This window comes from Ictalurus furcatus, chromosome 21, assembly GCF_023375685.1.
Source record: "Ictalurus furcatus strain D&B chromosome 21, Billie_1.0, whole genome shotgun sequence".
Taxonomy (NCBI): Eukaryota; Metazoa; Chordata; class Actinopteri; order Siluriformes; family Ictaluridae; genus Ictalurus; species Ictalurus furcatus.
This window is the reverse complement of record NC_071275.1, coordinates 5,656,713-5,676,755: the sequence shown is the minus strand read 5'-3', so window position 1 is coordinate 5,676,755 and position 20,043 is coordinate 5,656,713. Positions and strand designations below refer to the sequence as shown.

Below are 20,043 nucleotides of genomic sequence, written 5' to 3'. Positions count from 1 at the left end.
TTCAGTTTGAAAGAAGGAAGATATGGCTTGGTTCCATTTGGCACGGACTTGCAGGAGCCTATCGACTTCATCAAGCTTATATTTACGTTCAAGCTTTCAAGGGAAAACTGAAAATGCAAACGTGACAACTGTGAATGAGCAAATGGAAAAACAATAGCTAAAATCTGCTGAGGAATTGATCGATTCGACCCTTTCTGATTAGCTGACGATTGTGTGACATGATGGTGTGTTTATAAAAGTAACATCGAAGTAACTGTGTTTTTCCTTTAAACTGATAGGGGGTCAGGCTCTCATATTGTTCCACTTCAGTGCTACAGTCTGCTGCATAAGACAGCATTAATCATGCAGACATGATGCAGATGGTCAACTAACCATCTGCGATAAGTCATACCAACCTTGAAAGCTATGTTCCAAAGGGATGTGTGTTAACTAAGTGTTTACTAATACGGTCTATCTTTGAAGTATATAGCTGTTTTTGTTGCACAGTGTTGGCATCAAGCTGGTTTATGAACATCTACAACTGTGACACATTTCATTTGTCAGAATGGTAATTAAATAAAATGCTCTAAACATTTATTACACTGCTTAATGCCTGGAATTTCACCAATATTCTCCAGTGATGCTTTCCTTTGCTTTATTTATGCGTCATAGGTCATACTCAGAGTGGGAGACTTAAGTAAGTGACTTAAGTCCAACAGCTTAACAGTATTTATGAGGGGAAAGTTGTGTGTTTTCAGAGATGGGTGACACATTTTTACACATATTTACAACATGCATAACTCTGGCACAGCTTATGAATTGAGCTTAAGTTTGAAGTTATATCTGAGGTCTGAATGCCCGTGTGCACAATGAAATTACATCCTCTGTGAGCATGCTTAACTCGACTCTGAATATAGCCCCCTATTAGCAAAGCAATGCTTCCTGAATGTTACTCATTAAAATAACTGTTTCCAACAGAATGTCGGTTAAGGCTAGTTGGCATTTGAGGTTTTGATACTAGTATTATCTTCAAAGTTCAGTTTGATGTCACCTTCTTCTAACACTGATTAATTTTGATAGGTCAGTGCCCATGGGCATGACTGTCTTGAGCTCTAAGCTTCATGAGCCAGGCTTTAACAGTTCATAGGTGGGGTATGATTACCATTCTCTTTATAGAGTAAGACCCAGGATTAGGACTTGCCTTGGGTTAAGCCATCCAGAAACACTATTCGCCCTGAGCTTTTACGTCTCCAACGTCTACAACAGTATTATTGGAGATATTCCAAATTCCAAACCCATTAAATCTACGGTTACTCCAGGTCTGGCTCTCTTTTCCCTTCCCCTGTAGGCATGGAAGAAGGTTCTGTTGAGTTCACAAGCTTAAGTGATTATGCATGGGAGCACTGGTGAAACACAAACCATATACAAAACATTTGTTAGAAATTGTTTGCAATCTAAAGCAGAAATGCGCTGGTCCTGTGCCCAACACCTGCAGCAATCTCATAGACAGATTGATATCAAAGTTTGCAGACTGAGCTGTGATGAGGAACGTGACCATTTAAAAAAATGTGACTATGGGAAATCAGTGATTACTGAATGAATTTGTACTCAGACACAACTTGTATGTTGTAATGCTTAAAAAAAAGGGTGGTTTTAGTCAACCTTTACTGGAAGTGGTGTTAAAAAAGGTCCCAAACATCATGTGTATCTCATCAACCTGATGGGAACCAAGCATGTGCAGTATTATATCTGAATTTCCGTCTCCGCTCCTTTGCACTCAGGCTATTTGATTGACCGTAAAGCTCGAGTGGCAGAAAAAACACAAAGATGCCAAAAGTCCGGAAGCACGCAGGAAAGGCAAACATCCCAGCTGCTAGTGAAGAAGGGAGAGTGCATATGTGGAAATATCTCCTTGCAAACTGCATCTGCTCCGTTACAGTTGTGTAAGCAAAGCATTGTACAGTATAAGAGTCAACATGGACTTAAGGCTGTCAGCCAAGGTGTCTAACATCTGCAATGGCCACGGATGCATATCTGGAAAAACTGACTTTAATCTCTCACTGAGAGGGGCAATAAGTTACCTCATTTGACGTTATAACGTAGAGGAAGAAAATAACAGGGTTTAACAGACTCATTGTGTTTGGTGTTTATACTAAATCAGGCCCATGGGTTTTTTTTTCATGCCAATTACTGAAACAAGTTGTGTTTCTGCTCTTAGCTATTCTCTTTAGGGTCAATTTGTACCCAGTCATTCACGCAAAGACATACAAATTTGTAATTTTGTATATAGAATTCTTCCTTGCAAGCATATTATCTTTGGCAGGTACTTCAGCCTTGCCATAAAGGTGGAGTCTACTGCTTCAAACACACTACATCATGTTGTTTTTGGTTCTCTTAACCGTGTTGCTCCAATCCTTTCATGGTCACAGTTGCCATGTGTCGTTAGCATGTAATGATGTCATTCCAGTTATTTTATAGTCCACTGCAAAAGTTCTGTATCTTACTTAAATCATCTCCAACTTGCAAAACAAAGCATCCAAACTTGCAAATCAGAGGAAGTGTCCTTTATGTGCCAAAGTCTGACATCTGGATTTTGATGGAACTTGCCTGACAGAATCACTCCAGGAACTCGTCAAAAATTATTAGGATTAGACTAGACATACCTAAACGCTTAACATTAAATTTTACACTAAGGGTCCAAAAAACACAGCCATTTTCATTGTATCAGATTTCTTGATACGAGTGTCTACAATTTTCAATCCACTGCCTCTATGAGCTTTTGGGTTCAAAAAATATTTAATGAAAATGCACTAGGAGACATCAGACATAAGATTTTGCGATACCACTATCTTTTTCATTTTATAAGTTGAGAGTCTGGTCAAGAAATAAATTGTGTGCAATTTTAATATAGTTTGCATTACATGACAAAGTGTTTTGTCATTCTATTCCAGCTGCATCCATTGACCAACGAAAAAGAGTAAGAGAGAGATTTAATGACAGAGCACCGTCACAATATTTTCACTGCCATGGAATACATTTGCAGTATAAACAGAGGAAACTATTTCTGCACCAACTGTGGAGAATGCAGGACCTTTACTAATGTTACATACTCCAGTTGCCATGCCTTACGCCGCATAGTATAGCATGACAGTGCTTAGCACAGCTGGAATATAAAGAAAACAGTCACGTGGCAATAAAAGCAGGCGACTAAGAGATATGGGGGCATGCTGATGGAGAGATTACTATCGCCTCGTGAGAGTTTAAACAACGGTAACGGATTGGTGCAATAGTCAGTGGTAGTTCATTCATTAAGATTTCACAACAGTAACAAATGTATACTGACACCACAGGCTATTCCCTAATTCTCAGAAAGCTAATATCATCTTGATGGAATCAGGTAATGATTTGTGAATGGTCTATAAATGACGGTTATGAAGATGTGTATCTTTGGTCACAAACATGTTGAATGGCAGGGTATTGGTAACCGAAAAAATCTGTTCTTGGTTTTTCCTGTGTTTCAAGTTGTCTTTCTTTCAATGGTTATGGGCACCAGGCTATAACTTCTGAGATAATTTCCAGTTGTTTCTCCAGGGAGGCTAAGAGGGAGAGCACTGAGACAAAAATATGGCTCTCCTCAGGTTTCCTCCAGTCTTTAATAGGTCTGGGGGGAATTTGTGCTATCGATGATATGAAAGCTTGATGTATTCCCCAGCAAAAATGATTGGGCCCATAAACATAAATGAGGTGAAGCAACGGCACACAATAAGTGGACAATTTGGTGGTTCTATTGGCATTCTTTGTAAGGTTATATAATGGCTGATACTATTATATGTATTAAAATATATGAATTAGTATAAAGCTAAGTCACATTAATATAAATCCTTTAGTTTCAGAATCTGAAGATTTTTAAAAATAAAATTAATTAATTAATTTTTTTTAAAAAAAAGATTTGTTTCACTTTAAAATAATTTTACATATATTTTTTTTTTTTAAAAGGAATGTTTGCTTTAAAAGAATGACAGGAACCCAAGCAGCCAATCTGGAGCGAAGGAGAAATTTCCTTTGATTTCACAGCATATAGAGTCACAAAAAATAGTTCCATTGTTCATTGGAGCTCAGCAGAAAATAGTTAATTCAACAGAGTAGGAATCAGTTCAAGAATGGTGGCTGTTAAGAAGGGTGAGGCCTTTCTGGAAGAGAGGAAAGCAGGGTAACTTCAATTTCCTGTCTTCTTCATCTTCTCGTTCTCAAAATTGCAATATCCAGATATCCAGTTTGAAGCTGGCGGATATAGAGAGACTCCACTGGGACTCAGTTCTTTAGCCTGGGTCAGTGGCAACCAGTGACCATAATTACTCATAAGGCCCCACTCTGCAGGAGGTGTTGAGGGTCAGCCTCATTAGTCTGATGAGGGAGAAAAGGGAAAACGAGGCGGAATGACGAGAACTAAAGAAATCCCCACCCCTTCCTCCCTCTACTTTGCACTTGGTGGTCTCAATAGCAAAGAATGGAGACTAGTTGTGCTACATGACTGAGCTCTGCTCCATTAAACCAGAGTGTAAGGGAATCTCACATGGTTAAGGAAGATTAAATGAAACAATTAATGAATTAGTACATCGTGGCAAATAATCATTTTACTCTCGTTAAGGAATTTAATGAGCATCCAAACAAGTGAAAAGGAGCAAAGGTGGGAAAGAGGATCTTGTTGAATAAATCAAGATGCTTATGGAGAACCAGGTTGAAACAGAAGACAGAAGAGAGTGAGAGAATTTTTAATTTTTTTAAAACCATATGAACAAGCTATGGTTTGAGGAAATTATGTCTAAGTGTATCTGTCATTGCTGAGGCTATAAATTCCCAGCCCTTAATCGGCCATTGCTTATACTGAATCCCTGCCATGGAACTTTTTCCACTTTCCACTATCAGATTAGTTCATTTCTTAGTACCATGGGCTTAAGTAACAAATAAAAAAAAAAATAATAAGTGGCTTCCAGCAACTATGATGTGTCGCCAAACCTTAAAGCCTAGTTTGTTATTCTTTCCATGTGACTAAAGTTTGCAATAAGATTGCTATAAGCTTTTAACTGAGATCAGCTGACAGTTGTATTATAAATACTTCTTACTGAGGATATATACTTTATAAAATGGAATGCTGACAACAAGTCAGAGACATTAAGAATTGTATAAACAGTACAGCCAAACCAAATGCTTGTACATTTTCACCTAAGTGGCTCACCTACTGTCTGCTAGATAGTTTAGGACACAAGAAATGGTGCCATCCTGTACAGCTCCTCTGCAGTGGTGCATTTTCCTCACAAAGTCCCTATAATTCCATCCTCCTTTATCTACCTATGGTTTGATACTTTGTGCTTTCAAATTCTCAAATATGATAGGTCAGAAAGTGTTGATTATTCATCTATAACAGCATAGATCTGACAATAGAGGTTTATATTAATACTGATAAATGATTGTTTCTATAGTAAAGGCTAATTCACTGGGTCTTTTATGGTAGACACTCAATATTATTTAAGTCCAATAGTAAACCATGATGCTTTTTAACAACAAAAAATAAATATACTATGTGATATTTTGAAGATTTATATAAGGAGATGTTCATGTAACATTTATGGAAGTAGTCTCCAGTATCAGCAGTCAAATGTAAACGTTCAGTTTTCTGCCAAGTCAAACTCCAACGATGGAGGATATTCGAACAGTTTTTTTTTTCTAACACGCTGTTTTTCCTATTAACTTCAAGAGAAAGTGACTTGATCACCTATTTATAGTAGCTATAACATACGTGATAACAGGAACTAATATGTTTCATGGATGTCTTGAAAAGAATCAACCTATAACATTACCTATAACATCATGCCCAGTTGTGGTTTACTACTTTATTTTTATATGTGTGGTTTATTGCTTATCTTTCAAAATAAAACAAAACAAGGTTTTAGACTTAAACAGAAGAAATTTCCTAGATAAATGTGGATCTAAGATAAATAATATTCAGTTAATGCAATATTAAAGTGCATTGTGAGCCAAAAGTGGCCTAAATGCAACTAATCATATCTGACGGATTCAGATAAGTGCTTCAGAGTTACTCCACGGTATGAGAGCCAGATCAAACTGGTAAGCATAGACTGTCAATGGGTCATCACTCATTTGCAATCGGGGGAGGCCAGTAAATAGGACATTAAGCTCACTAATTTGTGGGAACTGGGAGAAAGCCTTAGGATTTCAAGAGAAACACAGAGGGTTAAGGCCAGGACAACTTTCATTGCTTAATTGAAGTCAGAGCTAACATGATCACACTCATTTGTTCCTTTATGAGATCAGGATGTTCTTGTACATGATACATCCATTTATATAAAACATCTGCCCACGAGCTCATTCATTTGTGTGTGTGTGGATATGTTGGGAGGATGTGCATGTGAGTACATGTCTCTCTGTCATTTCTTTTAAATCTACTGTAACACTATCCACTCCCTTTCTCCCTAAATCCCTATATAAAGCTAACTTTATTTTATTTTATTTTTTTTAGCATTAGGCTTCCTACGTAATGACCAATAAATGTAACTGCGTTCCTAAGAAAACGGCACCCGTCAGCTCCATGGTGTCAATTCATTCATGAATAATAACATCTCAGTGGGGAAAACTGTCCATTTGAATTCAATTATCTGACAGAAACTTCTTAATTGCTATGAAATCAAGAACGTAGCTAAATTGGTAAATTTCGTTTTGCTAGAGGTTTAGATGATGATTTTACCCCTCAATCTCCTACAATCTATGGTTTCTCTTGTAGATATTAGTTTCTGTGTTGTTAATGAAGAATTTCCAGTAGTTACTGAATAAAATTCTTTAAGTTGCATTGCTGAATAGCATGCTGAGGCTTGTTATGGTTAATGCCCCATTCATGATGGACTCTTCTGCATCTGGAGACATTAATATGTATTTGTTCCCCATTTCAGGCCCCTTTAACTCTCATTCTAGGGCAGGCAGGTCCACTCTGAGTCTTCCCCTTTCTCACTTGTGTAAAGTCTTCTTGAATTTGTTTTCTCAGTGGCCTCCCAGTGCTTTGCCCTCATGAGGTTCACCGCACTTCTTCATTAAGCAATTGGCTAATGTCACAAAAAAAAAAAAAACACAGCTTGGTGAAACTATCCATGTAAGTGCTATATTACTTTCAGCTTACACCAAAACACAGAAAAATCCCGAAGTGGTTTCAAGAAGCATTCTGTTCTTTTCTCATATTACAGTGAGTGTTAAAATGGCTTGCCACAGCTATCTTCTACAGTATATCTCTGAGTCACTTAAAAATACACACTTAGTAAATTAGTCACTGAATTAGAGGTCAGGCTGTGTGGGATGAGTTCTGGACTCCTTGGGGTGTCGGGGGTAATGGAGCTGCACAGACAAACAGCAGTGACAAGAACACTTTCGCCTATTTGTGCTGTTCACTGCATTAAGTCCCACAATGTTCTGTAACACATCAAGTCCCTTGAGATACTATGGTATACATTGGTGCAAAGAATGTGTTGCAACACATTCACACACTCAATGTGAGAGATACTTCAGGCAAGTGAAGCACTCCAGATCCTGCTCCTTTTTTCCAAGTAACTAGAAACTAGACCACATGCTGTTTGGCCTAGTGATACCCAACCACTTACAATCCAACAGAACATCTCTAGAAATCCAAAAGGCTTTGATCTAATTTAATCACCAGTAGTCAAGAAGCTGAACTGATCTAGTGTGAGTGTAAGTTTAAGTGATCTCACTGAACGTGTCTTATGATTTATCAGAAGGATATGGTTGTATTACTTCAGTGGAACTTAAGTTAGCAATCAGGTTTAAGGATAGATTAGGTTATCTATCATCGGACAAGTGTGTTTAACTTCAAAAAATGACCATCGTATTAAGATATCTGCTCTGGACTTCTGGATAAAGCAGCTTTCTTTCCTGAGCTAATCATTTATCTACTTGTGCTGGTGTAGATGATACCCTCATGCCCTCATGCACAGTGGTCCACTGTTTCCCTGTGTACTTCCCCTAATTAAAAGCATTCTTCAGCAAGGCTTGTGCCCTGTTCAGTGTTCGTGACTTGACAGCTTCATTAGGTCAAAGCTTAAAGTGTGGAGCCATCCGACATGTACACAGATGTCACACAGTCACCATCGCCATGACACCACATGGCACCAGCAGCCTTGCTATCAGGAATGGGTTACATTCCAAGAACAGACATAAATGCAACGTGTAAAGGTGGACTTAAAGTGGGATATTCCAATCCCTTTATCAAGAATGACATTATGAAAATGAATACTACTGAAATAAATCATTCCACATGAATACTGTATTATAAGAGATGAAAATCCAACAATGGAACTTTCTGACTTTCTGCAGCTCTTGCCCTTGGGGGGAAATGAATCCCTCAAAATCTCAGGTTTTTTTTTTTTCGGTAACCATATAAGATTCAAAGAAGTGCCGCTGCCAGAATGTTAATTGTCATTATGAAGCTCACTCCTGCTAGGAAGAAACAGAGACGTGATGTCATTCTCAACCAGGAGGCCGGTTTACTTTGGTTGTAATCCAATTTGCTGTCCGCATCTTCTGTCAGGGGAAAAATATCTGTGAGAATTACACTGGTAAGAACCAGACATATACTGTAATTGCGTCACTGGAATTGCGTCTATTTTACGTCAATCTGTCAGCAGGGCTCTGTTTTAAAAGGATTAATCTTGTAGCAAAAGTGGGGCATCAAATCCATTCAAGCGCAATAAAACCATTAGGTCAAATCATTTCATGTTAAATGTAAAGTTGATACTACCTGACAGGTTTTCTTCAGGCAAGTGCAGAAGTTATTCAGAGTAACTCCGTATTATTTTGTGAAAGTTCTGAGTCCCAAGGCTCCAGTCTGACTTTCTTTTTCCAAGAGGATTTACCAAAAATCTACAAGAAATACTACAGCCAACACATCTAATTGATGGCTCACTAAAACAGGAAACTTTGACAGCTAACCTTTGTGCATAAGCATTGTGTGCAAATTTTGTTTTTCTTCCTATTATTTCCTCCCTAAGTGAGGCAACTGACCTCCTTACAGATACCTTTCCTTGTTAATGACTAACGTCTGGGTTAGAGATTCTCTGCCAAGCCTTGGAGGTGTGCTGCTCTTGTGTCATAAATAACCGGCGCCTCAGAGATGATGTGTATGTTTGAGACCCAGTATTAACATGCTTAGAGATAATGGGAAGCACATTGGCAGTAAAGAGGATAGGACACTGTACAACTCCTCCCTGTGAGGTTCTTTCCTGTCAGGAAGTCGCAGAGTGCTGGCCGGTTCCAGAAAGATCTGGAGGTCAGTTCTGAGGGCGGACTGGGATGAGCTGATAAGAGGCGAGGGCTCTGGGGATGAGCGCCTTTGTGAAGAGAACGATCAGACAGACACCCCACGGGATGCCAAGTGAAATATCCCAGGGGCACAACCTTATCTTTGGGACTGTTGTTTTTCTTTGGATACTGTAAATGTCCACATTCATCGTAGTGATAACATTGTGAAAAACAAAGGGTTAAGACTTTAAATGAAATAGGAAAAAAAGATAAAAGGTCATAATTACCAAAGCATGAAAGGAAAAGTGGACCTATAGTCCTGTTCACTGCTTTTCCTTTGCAATGAACAGGACTATAGGATTATAATTCAAATACTAAACTTCCTAGTTAACTCAGGATGAAAATTTGGTATTATGTCTTTAATAGCATTATATGATATACTAACTATTGGCCCCATTAAAAAATACAAGATATAGTTGTAGATATTATTAATCTGAAGTTAGCGGCTAAGCAGATGTAAGCCAAGATAGTTACCACCATTACTAAAAGCTCGCACCTTGTTAAAACCACAACACTGACAGTGGTATGGCACACTAACATAAGTTGATAAGAATCTGATAAGGATTTCAGAAGTTACTTTATGGACACCAATTGAGGAAAACAAAATTTTCCTTAAAAATGGCTCTGCTTTGCCAGTAGGATTGATTGTATTGATTAACAGTGGTAGTATGGAAGGTTACAGTAACGGCTGCATTTTTTAAAGGCAATAATGGCAAGTTATAATAATTGTAATGTCGAATTCCTGTAAGAAATTTCATATTCCCTCAGTACTAAAATTTCAAAAGGACTCCATTAATCCAAATATTCCATAATTCCAGGACCATGATTCCTCTAAACCAATTTGCAATAATGCAGCTTTTTATTTTCTGCACTTACAAAAAATCATGGTAACTAAATAAAATGTGGAAACTAAATTGTCAATTTAAAAACAACTGAAGCTGGATTTATTGGTTTCTAACCTGTATGTGAGAGCTGCAGTCGTGGTATGTACTGGTTCCAGGCCCTATCGGCTCTAACGGCAGGCAGAAGCAACTGAAACAGCATTGCCAGCAGCGGACAGATGTGCCCCGTCCTCCAGAATCCTGCACACCTCATCTCCAGTTTCTTCTCGTAAGAATGCAGGAAGCAATCTCTTTCACATTACTGATTTGCTGCTGTGAAAAACACAAGGACACAGAAAAAAATATCTTTACTGATGAAATTTTGCATCTACCAGAAAATTTTGCATCTACCACCTATGATTAGAAGCATGTGTGTATATATTAGGATTTCACTATATATGATTACTGGATGCTGTCAACCGGTAATGGGACGAATTCAAGCTAATCACAGACCAATCAGTCCGATTCATTCAGTTTGTTTTAATTATAATCAAGACATGAACATGCTACAAGCATTTTTTTAAATATATGTGCCACATGTCAAGGACAACCTTTGCTCCCATTGGTCCAGATTGGTACACACAGGCAAACGATTTGCCCAATAAGTTTGAACTAGATTTTCCTTAAAACAGTGGATGTCATGTTTTGTGGTGAAAAAAATGAAATCAAGATAAATCATGTCAAAACTTTTTCCACCATCAGTGTGAAATTTCAACAGTGAAAAACAATAAGACACATTTTAGGGAAAAATAGGAAAAAATCTAAAAGTTACAATCAAAACCTGGTTGAATAAGTGTACACACACTTTTATAATTGGGGATGTGGCTGTGTTCAGAATGAACCACATTCAATCTCATCTTCAAAAAAGTCATTATCATATAGCTCTCATCAATGAAATTATTCTGATTAACCCCCCAAAAAGGCCAGCTATTTCTGTAGCATTTTCTTCACAACTTCTTGCTTTCCTCTGACAGCCGAAGTGGTCCATGGTCCGCAAAACGCTTACAAAGCATGTACAGTACTGTATCTCACTTGTCTAAATATATCGGTCAGGACAGGTATAAAAGAATTTCCAAAACATTAGATTTACCATGGAACACTGAACAACAAGTTCAGAAAACGGAGCACCACAGTAACTTTACCCTGAACAGGACATCCCTCCAAAATTTACAAAAGGATAAGGCAAAAACTTACCAGGGAGGCTGCCAAGAGACCTGAGGCAACATTAAAGGAGTTGCAGGAACATCTGACTAGTACTGATTGCTCTCTGCATGTGACAACAATCTCTCATATTCATCACATGTCTGAGCTATGGGGTAGGGTGGCTAGACGGAAGCCCTTTCTCACAAAAAAACGTCCAACCCTAACTACATAACCCCAAACCATGTGGCAAAATGTGTTATGGTCTGATGAGCCCAAGTCCATATGGTATAATTCCATAATTCCAAAATGTATGTTTGGCACAAAAAAAGCACCACCAAAAGAACACCATACTCATTGTGAAGCATGGTGGCAGCAGCATCATGCTTTAGGGCTGCTTTTCTTCAGCCAGAACCGAGGCTTTTATCAAGGTGGGGGGAATCATGAATAGCTACAAATACCAGTGATGCAAAACCTTCAGGTGTCTGCTAGTAAGCTGAAGATGAAAAGGAAATTCACCTTTCAGCATGACAATGTCCCAAAGCATACATACAAATCAACAAAGGAATGGTTTATCCAAAAGTAGATCAATGTTTCTGAATGGCCTAGCCAGAGCCCAGGCCTGAATCCAACTAAAAATCTGTGGGATGACCTGAAGCATGCTGTGCACAGGAGATCACCTCATCATTTGACAGATCTAGAATGTTTTTGCCAGAAAGAGTGGGAAAATATTATAAATATAAATAAGTCAAGTGCCATGCTGACAGACTCTTAGCCAAAAAGACTGAATTGTGCAATAAAATTATAAGGTACTTCAACAAAGTATTAGTTTAGGGGTGTGCACACTTACGCAACTAGTATATTGGTGGTTGTTTTTTTTTTTATCTTTGTGTCATTGTTTTACCTTTTAAAACAATGTACACCTTTTAACAGAGGTGTGTGCACTTTTTTTTGTCCTCTGTACATGTCTTCTTGTTGACAACTACTTAAGAGTCCTCAGAATTGACAAATGACCAAACAAGATGGAAAATAGGCTGTTTTTCTCTTCAACTTAAGGATGCCTCAATAAGGCTATAGAAGACTCCAGATAACATTCCTGCACTATGACATTCCTGTCCTGTTGACGTCTGTCTTGTTTTCTGAAAAAAAGTGAACCACTCCAGCTGCACATCCTCGTTTGTAGTGCCACACTCTGAGGATGACGCAATCCTGAAGCCTGGAGCACTTGGGGAAGTGCTTCAGCATTTAAAGTGGTGACAGTACCTAAGAGAAACAGACCCTTAAATGACAAACATGATTACTCAGAAAGCCGCTACCTGATTCTGATGTGCGTGTGTGCCAGCATGTGACCTCTGCTGGACAAGGTTGACCCTGAGGGAAAAACTGATGCATTGTTTAGACAAACGTTCCCATGGCTAATCAGCCTCCTGCAATCTTTATTCTATTTCCTTACAGAGGTCACACTATGTAAACAAATTGCTCATGTAACCTCAAAACACTTCAATGGACACTATAAGTACACCATAAACACAATAAATAGATGTTGCAATGGCACAACTAAAACATTCTGGAGATCCTAAGAAGACCAATGTGTAGAACATCTTTTAAACCTATTAACACTTTTCTTGCTTGCTAATTAGCTGGCTGAGAAACCAAAAAATAGGAATAGTTGAATAGTTAGTCTTCTTTGTGTTGCTTTCCATGGTGGGTCTTTTCCCATGCTGGGGTTTATTGTAGACAGAGCCATAGAGACCCACTTATACTACTGCAAATACCCCTGTGGAGAGTTTCAAACACAGGCAAATTGAGCTTAGGGCTAAGCATATGCAAAATGGAGATAGGGCACATTTTTCCATCCATTCACAACCTCAAAAGCTACGCCAATTAAGCTGCTACTCCAACACAGAAACTTTCAGCAAGATTTTCAGCAGAGAGAAACCATTGAGACAAACCTTTGAAGCACATGAAGTCTAATTCAACACCTAATTTAATTCCAGAATAAAAAGCCCAGCATGAGTCACCCGTTAGCACTCCATCTCCACAAGTCCTGGGCATCTGCTTAAGCTTCTCAGAGGCAGATGGAGATGATTGGAGACCATCAGAAGGTTTGGAGGAGGCGACAGCTTTACGGCAGTAGTTCGGTAAGATGCTAAGTCTGATTTACACCCCAAGCCCATTTAGAGTCCGTAAGATCTGGACCCATGCCTGACCGCTGGATTTACAACAGCAACCAAAGTGCAGGTGCTCGACTCAAGAAACGATCAAATGGCCTTACTGCCTCCCTCCAAATCACTGCAAAGTTATTAATCTTTCTGTTGAAGGAAATTAACTCACACTGTTGAATCAGAGACAATATACTAAATGTAAGCTCTGAAAGGTGGAAGTCCATCTGGTATTAATAAAATGAATTTTGCTAAATTGTCCTTCAGGGGATTTTATGTCTGTGTTAAATGTGACAGAATCCAGTTGGTGGAAAAGAAAATAACCGAATTACACCTCATCATTCCCCATTAAAACTGGGATTCTTCATTACAGCGACTTATAAGGATCTCCTAACTTTGATTTATGAGGCATAAAGAACATGGTTTCCATCATAATTACTGACTCTAAAGAGACTTTTTGTTGGCTGTATCACTATGTGCTTTCTACTCAGTAAAGGAAGCAGTGCATTTCGGAAACTAATCTAGTGGTGATTAAATGCACTCAGGTGATCATGCATTCTAATTAACAAGCAAACGCTTTCCAATTGAATAGGTTAATTTGTTAGCATCTGACTTTTTGGGTGTGTGGGATTAGATGGAAAATTGATGTCTTGCCCAAGGACACTTCGGTATGTGGAATCATGTGGGCCGGGAATCGAACCGCCAACCGTACGATTAGTGGACAGCCTGCTCTGAGCTTGAGCCATAGCTGCCCACGCTGTTTGCATCCAATTTAAGACATTCTAAATATGCTTATTTGGAGAAAATTTGTAATCTGAAAATCTGCATTTGTAAATCGAGTCAAATCAAGTTCCGTTTCCTATGACCCAGACAAAAGTCACTCATTAGCTTTTTCAATACAAGGAAAGAAAACAAACACAAAAGTGTGGGAAAAGCATCACACATCAGGAAGAGGAAGTAGCTGATACTTAGGCACTTCCATGAGACAAGACTGTTGAGAACTCTGGTCTTTGGCTGCTTCCCCCACTATGACTTTGTTTCTTTTCTATATGGCTTCCCAATCAGAAAAGACAGACCACAGCATTCTGGGATAGAACCTAACAAATAACCTAAGCCATTAAAATGGGTGACAGAGAAGCAAAATTATTATCCATGCATTATCTCATCAATCTTCCAGCCAAAAGCCATGAATGCCTGTTTGCATGACTTTGAAGTAAAGAATTTGACCATTGAGAATGAGTTAAAAGGAATTCAAATAGCAGGTGGTGGAATACCGTGACATTTCCTGTTAAACGTAGACCTTATAACAAGAGCCAACCCACACTGAGCTCTTCCCAGTAAAGAATACTGTGATGAAAAGGCGGGACATCCATGCAGAGGCTCAGACAGGGACCTGATGGAGGCTGTTGAGCTGAATGCAGTGTTGGAGCTGTCAGTGTAATGGATGAGTGCCTTTACTTCCCTTAGTGGCCTTGGTGGACCTGTGATTGGTCGGACTGGAGGGAACAGCAAGACATTGACTTTGGCTGTATTTCGTTGATTGCTCACTATGTAACATCCCACCCTTTAGATTTTCCATGAAGTGGGTCAATTAATCAGAAATGTAAAACCTAATGATAAAATGAATATTCCTGAATGAACTATATTTCAGAATTTCAGGGGGGAAAATTGTGCATAAGATGACATGAATATTACAAAATCAATTTGCACTCAATTACTATTAAGGAGGTCAGAAATGAATGGGTCTGCCCTGACATGTACAATTCCCAATGGAAGTATAAGCAATTAAGCATCACATTCATTTCTGCATTGAGTGACCTAGTAGAACTCGAAATCGAAATCTCTGTAGTAACATAATATCATACCTTTGAGTGCTTCCATTGGTTTTTCCTACAATGCAGGATTTGGACTTTTAGCTTTCAAAATAATATCCATGCTTGCGACCCCACCACTACTAGGCTGGACAAACTACTAGCCCAGGCGTCCAAGCCAAGCAGATTCCGCACATGTGCTATAAGTGTTTTTGTTTGAAATTGCCAAGCAGTCCAAGAACCAAAGAAAGTATAAAATATAAACCCTACTTCTTATTGACTTTCCCAAAACAAGTTTTCATAACATCTGTGCTTCTAAATCTCAGCAGCTGCCACACTACACACATTATCCAAGGTACAATCTGGCTGGCAGTAGAACAGTATTTACTAGTCTGATTAATTAGTGCGCACAGATAACAGAAATGTTTTCAGAATGAGGAACGTGTGAAAACACTGACGAAACCAATCATAGCTGCTAGCCCAATGCACAGTGAGGAGAAACTAAAAATGTCATACTCAAATAATATTTTTTACATGCAGTATGAAACACTACAGTTCATAGCCAAAACATTCGCTAACGACTTAGTGACTTTTTGTCGAGGACATAAATGTGATTTTAAAAAGTTACAATATAGCATAAACACTATGGTTACACAGTCATCCTCTTCCTGAGAATTCATATTGTTTGTTCCCCTTAGTCTATATTAACACATTGAACTGGCTTGCTCTTGCTGTATATTACATTGCATTATGTTATATTAAGTTTTTTGGCCTAGTCATTTAGGTTTCTTTTCAACCAAAACAAGGGAGTGGGCAAATACACTGGCCCACTTACCCGGTGGCCTAGCTAATTAATTAATCATTTTTCCACCCTATAACATCACAAACAAATGACTTAGTTTTGCGCCAGCATTAAGTTAATAAAATTAGTCGCTTTTCTCTTGTCAAAGTATAATACGCTCTAAAGTTTATCGTAAAAAGTTCACGATCCTGTTAAAAAAGCTTCAGAAGACAAAAGCACAACATATTCAATTATCTGTTATACTTTGAGGGGAAAATGTGTGATCTTTAGTGAGCTGTGAAAAGGCTTGCCACCCTGAGAGCACACAACAGTGGACTCAACCAGCCGAAAAACAAGCAGCCCGGTCCCCATGTACATAGACAACAGCTTAATGAACGCCAGACTTGTATCCAGGAGGGCTTTGAAGGCAAACATTTTCTAATTCAAACCAGTTCTTTTTATTCCAAAGCTCAAGCACAAGCATTTGGATGGTAAACTGTTTCCATCGATGATCTCATACTGATCTGGCCAGCTTTATCACTATTCACTTAGCTATAACAATTAAACAAACTATGTAGGCTGATTGGTCAGGACAGTTGACAGATCTGTTTCCTGTTTCAGGAATCATCTTGAGAAAAAAATATAGGGAAGAGAGATTTAAATGCCTCTAATCGCTCTCATGGGCATGAATTGGCAAAGCAATTAAGATTCCAAGTGTGATACCTCCTGCGCTACTGTAGATAGCCAAAGTTAAGATGGTAAGAAAGGAAGAATGCCTGTTATTATCTTGTATCTGTATAAATATATCCTTAAAGATATATCCATTCATCTACATCGTTTAATAATAACCAAGATATATTTTGTAGGAACGTTTGTAAAAACAGCGAATTCTGAGACATCTGTTAGTCATATACTTGTGTTTTTAGGACTGAGGAAACACAGCACTACGTCCAAATGTGTCCCTAGCCACAGGGCAAGCAGGTTATCTGATGAGAACAAGGTGTGAACATTTGAAACGGTGCCGTGTCGTTGAAGGATAGAGACCGATGTTTCTGTCAAAGAACCTCCACCCTTTAGATGCCTGCACACAAGGATACAGAAATATTTCAGCTCTGATATGATGATAAATCTGTCTATCTTCCCTAGCTGTCGACATCCACACTAATATTCCCATCTTCAGTGCATACTCTGGCATCTTAGTTTAGTGGGAGAACATGCTAGTATATACTAGCATGTTGGGTGTACTTGAAAATCATTAGGAAAATTGCAAATCTTTATGCGTCAGATATGCGCTAGGGCAGTTCAGTCCTGTGGACAACACTCCCAAAGATCTTGTGAGCTAACCTCCTACAATAACAAACAGCACCTCTGCTCCAGGTCTGTTCTGGACTGTGTGAGCGCTGAGCCAGAGAAAGCTCCACTCCTTCACATACCAGGCCACAAGACCAATTGGTGCATCAGATTCCTCACCTCTGCATACCAACATCTGGCCACGTGGAACAGCCAGGAAGGCAAACATATGGACTGTCCACTTTAAATGTTTTGACTTCGAGAACATCCAGGAGTTGCTCTTAGGCCTAATGTGTGGACACGGGGCATTTCTGCCTTGTGGTGACTTGTCCTGAATGAGTAAAAAAGCATCAGGTTGAGCCAGTGCTTGAGTTTAATTTGATTACTTATATTAAGGAGGACTTGTTCACAACAACTAATCAAATACAGTTTTATACAGATATAGTTTAAGTTAATTCCTGGGGGTTCTTTTAAAGTGAAGAGCACAGTTAAAACGTATCAGCACAAGCACTTTGCCCTGGTGTCTTTACTGTGAATTTAATATGAAGTTGAGCAACAAATGGCAAGAATTCATTGCATCCCGCAAACCTTAGTCACCAGCCTAATAAAATTGAGGAGCATTGACATGTCATTTTCACGAGGGGTCTTTGTCTGAGACACACCTTTTCAAGTTTATGACGAAATTCCAGCAATTCTGAGTAAACCTTTGTTCATGCGAGACATTTAGCAGTAAGAAACAATAAGACAAAGACGCGTGAGAAGTTTCTCAGGAAGCATGTGTTTTTAGGGATGTGTGAGGGACAAAGAGAGGCAAAGCGATACGATGAACAATTCTGAAGACATGTGTTCACAAGTTTGAGTTCACAAAGTACTAAATGTGTATATAGCCAATAATATACTAGATAATTATCTAACTAAATGGTCAATTAAAATAACTAACATTGCTTTGCCAGATGCAACATATCTTCCCAAAACCACTGTTGGGATAAATTTACTGCAGCTTTTCAGGGTTTGTTTAAAGAAATAGGCACCCTATGAACTTCATGACCAGTCATCTTTACATCACATTCATGTACTAAGAACTTTCCTCAGAAGTCTTTTTTTTCCTTCTCTTAATAACCTGCCAATTGAGATGCATTAACGATCAGACAATGTTTTATATTACGACTGTAAATTGCTGCCATGGAGCTGTTGAATAGTTTATTCTGATTGGTCAGAAGGTGTTGATTAATTTTCCGTAACAGCACAGTTCGGACAGTAGTTCTGGCTCCAAGGTTTATATTAACATGCGCATTTTAATACATTATCGTTTCTATAGTAACATACCAGGGACTTGTATAGCAAATGCTCCACATAAACAGATCGAAAAACTTAATTGTTGATAAGGTACATTTTTCTGTAAGGAGGTGTTTATTTAACATTTTTGGAAGGGGACTGCAATATCACTGCTTTGTCACAGTCAGTGGTAAAGAAGTTCCAATAAGTCTTCATAATAATGGAATTTGTGCTGTTTCTTGGGAACAATCATATTACCCTGTTGTTGATTAGTTTCGTATTAGATTACGCCCGGTTATGTTTTGTCCTTACAAAATAAAGCGCAAATTGTATGTAATATTTCCGAATACTCTTCTAATAATATTGCATGACATACGGATATTAATAAACGTCCACGAAAAACTCTATTTCAAGCAACAGTCTATTACTTCATACTGTATTCCAGATCAAAAATGGAAATAAAAACCAAATCTTCAAATCTTTGGCAGCAGTGTACAGCTCGGCACATATACAAACAAAACTGTATCAATCTTAGAGATCTGTGTATCAACGGTAGAGCTCAGCAGTATATTAGTTTTCCACTGTACACACAAATGGACAACAAAGTCCAGATGATTTCTGGTTTAGATTAATCTTCTGGAATATAGGTGATGAAAATACGTTACCCAGACACCACTAACACCTACAAACTGTGATGCAATTGCAAAATATCAAAAACACCATCTGGGCCAAAAAAAACGCATTTCTGACTGATAAACTCCTGCATCATAAGTCATCAAGCGTAGATCTATGCATAGTGTCAGTGTAGATTCTCAAACTGGCTGCCTGACAGTTCTCACATGTCTGCTCAATCTCACTCTTAATCCCCAATGCAACCCAAGAATCATACTTGCTTTACACAAGCCGGTAATTGTGCACAACATGGAACAATTTCAGCACTTTCCTAAATTTGATAGAAGGCATCCATAGTGATTCATTTGGTATTCCAAGGCACCCGATTCCCATTCGACCCTTACCGAATGACAATTACGTCTCATGTCACCACAAAGCCTTAGAAGGAAAGAAAGACCCTTTCTTCCACTCTATCACCCTTACCCCTGCTGCTGTCCATATGAAAGCACTCTTGGTGTGATCTGGGAATCCTAAAACATCACCAGCTGGGGAAAAGTCACAGAGATGACTAATCTGTCAAATTTACTCACACCTTTTTAGGAGATTGACTATCTACCTACTGCAGTAGATGGAGGTTTGAGGCTGATTTCTACTGACTGCATTAAAATAAACAGACACTGTGGACTGTAGTGGATTTTAAATTGGTGGTTGATGTGAGAATTGGAATAAAGAGA

At 38.6% G+C, this 20,043-nt stretch overlaps 1 protein-coding gene across 3 annotated transcripts in view; it reads right to left on the bottom strand.

The window, feature by feature from the left end:
• si:dkey-49n23.1 (semaphorin-3D) overlaps positions 1-20,043 on the bottom strand; it is a 63,213-nt gene that overhangs the window by 28,481 nt on the left and 14,689 nt on the right. For 2 of the 3 annotated variants that reach the window (XM_053652793.1, XM_053652795.1), the window contains exon 2: positions 10,317-10,511. In XM_053652793.1, coding sequence (XP_053508768.1) covers positions 10,317-10,452 — 136 coding nt within the window. In that variant the 5' untranslated portion in view covers positions 10,453-10,511. The remainder of the gene's footprint in view (positions 1-10,316; positions 10,512-20,043) is intronic. The other variant, XM_053652794.1, reaches the window with a different exon arrangement.